General features: G+C 51.9%; 2 protein-coding genes across 2 annotated transcripts; both read right to left on the bottom strand.

The window, feature by feature from the left end:
* Positions 1–1923: 1923 nt before the first annotated feature.
* LOC148635375 (zona pellucida sperm-binding protein 3-like) lies at positions 1924–4366 on the bottom strand. Its single transcript, XM_088623607.1, has 9 exons — positions 3973–4366; positions 3774–3892; positions 3582–3685; positions 3210–3387; positions 3018–3135; positions 2852–2937; positions 2665–2777; positions 2192–2326; positions 1924–2074 (listed from the first exon to the last, which is right to left on the bottom strand). Exons 1-9 carry the CDS (start codon positions 4348–4350, stop codon positions 1944–1946), a joined length of 1362 nt encoding a protein of 453 aa, XP_088479733.1. The 5' UTR covers positions 4351–4366; the 3' UTR covers positions 1924–1943.
* Positions 4367–6346: 1980 nt separating this feature from the next.
* On the bottom strand, positions 6347–8351 carry LOC148635374 (zona pellucida sperm-binding protein 4-like). The gene is made up of 9 exons (XM_088623611.1): positions 8112–8351; positions 7842–8029; positions 7665–7762; positions 7462–7589; positions 7194–7383; positions 6961–7108; positions 6804–6879; positions 6571–6696; positions 6347–6493 (listed from the first exon to the last, which is right to left on the bottom strand). The coding sequence occupies exons 1-9, from the start codon at positions 8323–8325 to the stop codon at positions 6363–6365; spliced, it is 1299 nt and encodes a 432-aa protein (XP_088479737.1). The 5' UTR covers positions 8326–8351; the 3' UTR covers positions 6347–6362.
* Positions 8352–8663: the final 312 nt, after the last annotated feature.

The raw sequence follows: 8663 nt of genomic DNA, 5'->3' as shown, positions 1-8663 counted from the left end.
GATTGGGTGCTACCTGTCATCACCTTATTTGCCACACCCTCGAAAAGTTTGTAACGTTATATAAAGCCTGTCTAAGCCTCGTTTTTTTCGCGAAGTCTTGCCTCAACCTCCTGAGTGCCTTGTACTGAGCCGTGTTCTTCCAGTGAGCCTGTTTTCCTGCCTCCACCTAGTTTCTTTCTTTGACTCCGAGCCTGCCTTGTCCACAGTACCCTGGGAGCTCCTGTTTGAACCTTCGCCTGTACACTGACCTTGATGTGTGAGAATTCATAACAAATAGGATCTCCGCTTTGTAAGAATGATAGCAAATCATAACTTAAAAAGAACTGCACTGAAACCTTTGTGGAAAGCAATTGCAGAAATAAAGATGAAGGTAAAACGCCTAAATCGAGAGCCATCAGTAGCAAGGGAGGTGAGATCAGCAAAGCTGTGAAGATGGGAAGGTTTGATAAAAAACGTTCTAGAACTGTGCCTGGGTTGTGGACCTCAGGTATGCTTTAATCCGCTTGAGCTCTGACGAGAGCGGCTACAGGTTGAATGCACACCTCCATTTAGTAAAATACTGGAGAAGCCGCACGGAAACCAATGCGTTTTAATGCCGGTTATAATCGCTGAACTGTGCTTTCACGCTTTTGTCTGGGTAGGGCCGATTTGCAGACATACGGCATGTGTACAATTGCGGCAAACGAGAATCTGCTCACTTCTAGCAAGAAAAACCTCGAATAGTCGACGGCTCTAGCTTGACAATGGGCCATGTCTACCGTTTGTTAGTTAATTGGATGTAACGGAGCCCAAACCAAATGAAATACATAGGATTACATTTTATGCATTTTTACAATGGCTGGTTTCGGCGTTGCGCTCTTTCGAGATCTCTTATCCCGATTTTCTTTTCTACGCTTCAGAACAAATTACGATCTCAATGCTAATGGGCCATTTTCGGACATTAGTAAACTCCTCAGCTGCAACAGAAATTTTCCACTCGCATCCTGTTTGAGAGACACAGGAAGCTGGAGCGGCGGTTTTCAGCCTTCGTTTACATCTCTTCTGCTCATGCAAGCCAATTTTGTTTAGGCTCTTGTCTTAGCCTGTACTGGCTATTAGAACGAAATCCTAAGTACAATTCTCTAAAGAGAGATCTAAACTCCATCCACACACTTAGTTTGATAATACTGTAGAGCCATGCGCACGCAGGGCGGGCTGGAAAGAGCGCTTGGGGGGCGGGACTAGGGGACTGTACTGTATATAGGGGGATAGAGGCTGGAAACGGGCTCTTCCCTTCGTGTCTGTTAGTGTAGGTGTAGCGCTGTAATCCCTGTCCCCGCTTCTGATCAACCTCTTCTCCCGAGTCCTACGCCCGCTCCATTCGGTACCGAACGCCGCGGTCGTACCAAAACATTTTCACCTCAGAACGAAGTAAAAAAGTCAGACCCCTTAAAACGTGTTACTCCATAAAATCAAAGAAAACGAGAACCATATGAGGCGTCTCAGTGACAGTAAAGAGCCCCACATGGCAACACCAGAAACGTGGCTGCCCTCTACCCTTCATAAAGGATGCCATGTCAACTAGAACCTGAATTAGAAGCACAATCAACCGTCCATGTGCTGCTGGCAGGGACCTGTAACAGGCTGGAGTCCAGGCTGCTCCCGCGAGTACTACAGCAGCCATCATCAGCTGCAGAGAAGCTCCCCACCCATAGCATCTACTCTACAGAGTGGAGCTGCAGTTTAATGCTTAGCATCTGCACAAGAAAGGCTGTCAGACTAGCTGACAGCCAGTGCAGTAACAGCCCAAGCCCACCCTCTGCCCACAGTGCTTGTGGCAAAGACACTGAACAGGGTAGCATGAGGACACAAGAGGTCAGCGCAATAAGCAGGTGTCAAGATCTATTGCACTGGATTAAGAAAGGAACAAGTATCACACAGAGAGACAGTTTCCAATCCCTCCTTTATTTCTCCACAGTCAGCTCAGTGGATTTACTCTGCAGTCTCCTGTAAAGGACAGTCCCCAGCACAGCCACACAGACCAGCCCCACCACTGCCCCCAGAGCAGCCAGGATCACAGGCTCAGCAGACACTCCTGGAAAGAGAGGACAGGTTAGCTCACACTGCTCTACCATAGAGATGCTTTCAGACCAGTTCAGTCCCACTGAGACCCCAGTCAGTAAACAGGTTGGGTACTAAAGGCTTCCTCTACCTGTTGCATCACCTTCCTCCTGTGCTCTCAGCTGAGACCTCTGACCTTTCACCTCTGCTGGGCGGTCAACAGCCTGCTCTCCCAGCACAAACAGAGGACCAACTGTGGCATCGCCTTCCCACTCAGCAGCTGCAACTGGAAGGAATTCTGGATTGAAATACCTACAGCGCTGCAGAAGACAGCATTCACTTTCACATAAGCCTGACCAGGATTTAAGGAGCATGCTGGAGGGAAGGACACCCTTTGGAACGTTCCTTTTCATGTAGCAATCCAGAGAACAGTTGCCTACATTCCCCAAGAATAAGAGCAGGAGGGATTGTGTACAGCATACAGTGCCATGGTTTTCTATGAAGACTTCTGCTCCCAATCCCTCAATGTACTAATGTCCATACTACTGGAGTGGAACACTAGCATCTACAAGAACTAGAATCCCCTCTCCTCATTTTGAGAAGCCACAAGCAAGAGAGTCTCACCCTCTTTAGATCCCAGATCCCTCTTCATTCTCATCCAGTGCCTGGATTTGGTAGTAGGACAGCTGGAGTCACAGCAGCTGCACACCTGATCACTCCCATCCACAGACGTCCACCTACAGCAGGACAGGCATCACTGCAGACACCTGCATCAGAGCACATTGCGGGCAACAGCCTCCTCCTCACTTACACATTCCCAGTAGTGTAGCAGGCCTTGTTCAGGGAGTCCACACTCTGGGAAGCAGCAGTCACCTTCAGAAGGCAGGTGATGTAGATCTGGAACAGTACACCTTCAGTCAGAGGCTCCACTGCAGCTAAACCTCCTCACAGCCCAGAGGCCACAGGAAGACACTCACTGAGCTCCTGGCATCTTGATAGAACCTGAAGGCATCCAGCTTCATCCTCAGCTTGCCGTCCTGGGGTCTTGGCATGAACTGAGAACTGGAGCCTGTAGTTTTGGCATCAGTCAGGCACCTGGGGAAGAGGGGAGGTCATTGCAAGTGCACCGTCTGCACAGCAGTTCCTCCATCAGAAGGCACAGGACTCACCCATGATTCTCAATGAAGGCATATCTGGGGGTAGAGGTCTGGTCAGGCACCAGGGTGGCCACACAGCTGTCCACAAAGAGCCGGAGGGGCTGGTGGTCGGCCTGGCTGACGGAGGCTTCAATATTCAGGACGTCCCCCAGGTAGAACACGTTGGAGGTCCTTGGGGAGCTCCAGTCATCTAGCATTGGAGAGGAGCCATTACAGGAAAATAGCAGAGAACCAGATGAACAGATCCCTTCAAAGAGCTCCGGTTACTGGGAGCAAACCTTCATAGACCCCCAGTCAACTAATTCAACAAAGCAATCTTGTCTAGTAGACATCCCCAGTGCGAAAGGGAGTCTTGCTGCACCTCTCCCCTACAAGAGCACATACCAGCCATGAGCACCAGGGAGAAATCCAGGACATCCTCCGCAGACTTGGTGGAAGTGTAGGGGACCCAGGTGGGCTTCAGGGCGCTGCTGCTCACATTGTGAAACCTGGGAAAGAGACTCCAGCAGAGTGACACGGTCCTTATTCAGCCCTGGAGCTCCGTGGACCCTGCAGGACAGCAGATGCCTCCCTCACCTCATGTAGCGACACTCAATACCGACAACGGCGCCATTCGTTCTCACGATGGGGGTGTTGGCAATCGCCCGCGGGGTGTAGTTGAGAGAGAAGTTGTACACTAGCTCCTCTGGTGCGCTCTAGGAGAGAAGCGACGGGTGAAGCCGGCACACCACTAAAATATGAAGCTACTGTATGATGTCAAAGCCGGACACCCTACCGTCAGCGAACTACGACACGCCTGCAGCTCGGACTCGAAGATCAGGACCTGCGCCGCGTCGTCTTGCCTTGTAGCCGCACAGCCTCCCAGACTGACGTCCGAGGAGTTGATCAGCTGACCGGTACCGAACAGGTCTCTCCTGACTTGCACCACGATTTGACTCTCCCCGCACGCTACCGACACAGCCCGCACGAGCGGCGTATCCTGCTGTGGAAACCGAGGAACGTCGTAAAACACAGCCCCCTTGTGCGTGATACCGGTTCGCCGTCCGGGCGCCGAGCGCCATGTAGCGGCGTCACAGAAACGCCCGAACACCAAGAAGCTGAAGAGAGAAATGCCCGAAACCCACATTTTGCTTCCCACAGAGAACAAATCCATGATACCTACTGTTTGCCAAGTACGTCTTTTTAAAGGCACACAGATATTCTCTCTTAATGGGGTTCAGGTTTGCCGACAGAGAAAGCAGATTCTCACGTGAACAAACCCCGTGTCCGCTCGTACTGAGGAGCCCGGATAGAGCGCGAGAGTCGGGGAAGATCAGAGCAGCGATCAGGAAACAGCGCCGAGTCTGTTGAAAACTGTCCGAATAGGAACCGGTGATGTTTTACGTATTCTTTTATTTCATGTTTCCATTTTCTCCGGCTGAGTCAGTACGTTCTGCTGTAATTACGCATTACGAGCCAATTTCTACCTTAAATGGCGTCATGTCGTCCCAGTGCTGGCTGGTAACCTTTCTGGAGGATTTTGAGAAAATAGAAATGTAAAACCACAGCAAAATCCAGTCCACCTCAGGCTAGGACTAAATCGCTGCTGATAACGTATTCTTAGTCAAATATGGTTTTGCCTTACTGTTAAATCACATAGGGCATTATGAAATTTTAGAAAATGTAGGCAGGCCTTTCAATCTGTAGTTTTCTTATTTTACATTTCGTTTAACAGGAATCCTAAATCCACTCAAATTACGTCTTAACTTGCGCTACACGTGTGATTTCAGATCAATGAACTGATTAGTCGTGTTGCAGAGACAAACCCGCTACATTAGAGCACCAGAAAGTGAACGAGACAGTGTCGCGTAAGCAGGCGTGTGATCGAGAAGCCTGCGATGTTGGTGCTAATGAAGGAGCTGCAGACAGATGAGAGAACACTAAAGCTGAGCAGGTGTGAGCCTGGTCAGTACCTGGATGGGAGAGCTCCTGGGAACAACCAAGGTTGCTGCTGGAAGAGGTGTTAGTGGGGCCAGCAGGGGGCGCTCACCCTGCGGTCCATGTGGGTCCTAATGCCCCAGTATAGTGACGGGGACACTTGACTGTAAACACTATGCCTTCCTTCGGAAGGGACGTAAAACCGAGCTCCTGACTCTCTGTGGTCATGAAAAATCCCAGGGGGTGTCTCGAAAGAAGTAGGGGTATAACCCCGGTGTCCTGGCCAAAATTCTCCTTGGCCTTTACTAATCAGGGCCTCCTAATAATCCCCATCTATGAACTGGCTTCATTACTCTGCTCTCCTCCCTACTGAGAGCTGATGTGCAGTGAGCGTTCTGGCACGCAGCAGTCGCCTCAGAAAAAGAAAGAGGACAACGGTTCGGCCATGGAGCCTTCTTGAAGGCAGAATAGGTGTGAAATGAAACCTCCAGTTCATTTCACACCTCTTGCTTGGCCTCTTTCTGTCCCCTGCTCCCGCGACATTACCTTTGCTTACTGCTTTGTCTCTCACCCCTGAAGAAGGCTCCACAGCCAAAATGTTTTCCTTGCAGCATGGAATGAATCCATTACTTGTTCCAACATTTAGTAATACTCCCCACTGCCCCTCTCCAATTCCCCTTGAAATCATGTCATTTATGTGATCATGAATGTCAGTATTTACAAGTGAGAAACTCAAGCTACTTTATTTCTATAGTTGTTTATGGACCAGTGTCTTCCAAATGAACTCCCAAGTCCAATCCCGCCACCTCCCTCTCTCCCTCCAGAGAGCAGAAGCCAAGACCACAGATTATCCCGCTCTAAAGCCACTTCCTGGATTGCGTGACATCAGTCCTGTGTGAGGAGCAGGTAGTATTGCCGCAGTAAGTGGAGGTACGAAGTCAGTTCCCCTACAGTCGCTGCAAGGGGAACAGCACTGCCCCCGACTCCAAGCAGCACCTGCAGTATTAATTACCTTCCTCAGTGGTCAGATTACCAAGACGAAGGAGAGGGAGCAGACTGTGGTTCTGGAAGAGGTTTCAGAGCTGGATGCAGAAAAGCCCTCTTACTGCAATAATCATTACATTGAGCTGTTAAGCAGTGTTTTGCCACCATTCCTTCTAGAAAGAAGCAGCTGTAAGCGTCTTAGACATCATTAAGAGAGTGAATAAGAAAAAGGCTGAGGAGGACCAGAGTTCACTTCTCCCTTTATTATGCTCCAGTTACAGCTTTGTTCTGTGTACAAGGTCTGAATCTCCACACAGCTACCAGCAGCAGCGCAGAGACCACAAGCACAGTGGAGGCAGCTACTGCCAGCAAGCCATAGCTGAAGACCTGGGGCACTGAGGAGAGAGCAGGCAGCAGTCAGTACACAGCCAGAGCAACACGCCAACACCGCTCACACAGTGGAGCCTCTCACCTTCAGACCAGAGCCGATGCGCTTCACCCTGGGCTGGGAGCTCAGAGGCAGTCAGGATCACCTCTCCACTAGAGACCACTGCAGTGTCTTTGGAGGAGCCCCCGCGTGCTGCAGCAGCTGCCCTTCCTGGAAGAGGAACAGAAGAACTGCTGGGAGGACTGACGACCAGGATTCAGCAGCCAACAGGGACCCCTCAGCTGGAGCACTGGAGCCGACATGCGACAGGTACTCACTCCTCCTGCTGCAGGTTGGGACACAGCGGTCAGTAGCAGTCGGCTGGCACACTGCTGCACTGCAGTGGATGTAGACCTGGAGAGAGCAGAGCAGGGGTGAGAGAAGGTCAGCTGCCCTCGGGGATCAAGCTGGTGCCTCCCAGCCACGGCTCCTTACCGTCTCCTTCAGGGGGAGCTGGGAGGCAGGGTCCACAAAAGTGAACATCCGGACCATGAAGCGCTGGTAGTGCGTTGGGTACAGCAGCCCTGAGGAGCCGCCCACAGGGATCAGAGTGGTCTGGTAGTTGTCATCTCTGTATGGGCACCTGCAGCAGGAGGAGAAGGGTGAGAGCTCTGCCAGCAGGGGTCAGCAGTGGGGAATCCAGCAAGAGCTACAGGAGGACAGGTTACCCAGCAACCAGGAGGCTCCACTGGGGCTGGCTCAGAGGGCTTGGGGTGGAAGTGGCCCAGCAGTCTCCCAGCGTCAGGACAATATTGGGATCCGTCCTCTGCAAGATGTGAACCTCCACATACACAGGATCCTGCAGGACCTTGGTCACAGGGTAGTCACCCTCACTGTAGTAGGAGTCATACTGCTCTCCTGAGGAGGAGGAAGGAGCTTGAGCACTATTTCACCCTGCAGGGCAGCCGAGCAGAGCTGAAGGCTCAGCACAGGTACCTCTTGCCAGTTGGAGCTCCACACGGAGGGGTCCTGGGGCCACTGCTGGAGGGGGTGGAGAGACCGTATAGACCACTGCCTGCAGAGGAACCAGCTCATCATCTGCATACCTGCACTGGAAGAACAGCCTGCAGGAAGAAGCCAGCCATCAGGAACTGGCACAGGCCGAGGGGAGCCGAGGAAGGAGAAGGCAACCTGCCCACCTGTAGGCACTGTCCCTCGTGATGGAGCCATCAGGTCCCGGCCTCACCTCGAAGCTGGAGTTCATCAGGTTCTCATACACTACAGCACCAGCCTCCACCTGGAACAGGGGTGGGGACATGACAGGCACAGCCTGCACACACTGGCACTCTGGGAACAAGACACTGGCTGCAACTCACCCTCATCCTGGTGCCACAGGCACTGACTGGGAACTTGAACATGGCAAAGCCAGCAGTGGTGCCAACAGGGCCACAGGCTGCACTGCCACCCCCCAGCAGACTGACCGAGTCCAGGCTCAGCGGAGGGCTGGTGGCATTCCTGGACACCACAACCACAAACTGACCATCCCTGGTGCACTGCACAGTCACTGAGGGGATACAAAGGCTGGATTCAGTCCCATTATAAAAAAAGGAGTCCTGCTCTGAAGTGCTCAGGTTACACAAACCCACCATCATTCCCATAGTAGCAGCGCCTCTGGCTTGTCTGATCAAAGCAACAGTTTCCTGCTTCACAGTCGGCTCTCGTGACGGTTGGGTCTCCACACACCACCTTGTCATTATCGCTCACCAGACATTTCTGATTCTGGGCTAGAGCCACATCCAGCAACACAAAAAGCCAGGCACACAGACTCCACACTTTCCCACTAACCCCAGACTTCTCCATGGCGGAACTCGGAGAGGAACTAGAGGAAAGCCGCGCTCAGCGCCTTAAGTTCTCTCTGCGCGCTGATTGGCTGAGCTCGGCGATTGGACAGCAGCAGGCTGAAGCGGGCGCACGAGGACGTCAGACGCTCTGCGCGTCTCCAGGGTCAGGAATTGAGTCCAGGTGCGCAGATCGCTCTGCTGGTTCCCTCCAGCGTCATTCTTAAGAATTGTCTTCCTCCGTGATGTGGAAACAAGTGAGGAAACAGAACCTCAGCGGTGATTTTTAAATCCAATTAAAATCAGCACTGCTTACAATTTCACATCATTGGGCTGCTAATATATTTGGATGTTTGAGCC

Source organism: Lepisosteus platostomus, unplaced genomic scaffold, assembly GCF_059453375.1.
Source record: "Lepisosteus platostomus isolate fLepPlt1 unplaced genomic scaffold, fLepPlt1.hap1 Scaffold_261_H1, whole genome shotgun sequence".
NCBI classification, from domain to species: Eukaryota; Metazoa; Chordata; class Actinopteri; order Semionotiformes; family Lepisosteidae; genus Lepisosteus; species Lepisosteus platostomus.
The sequence above is the reverse complement of the archived record's forward strand: the minus strand, read 5'-3'. Positions and strand labels throughout refer to the sequence as shown.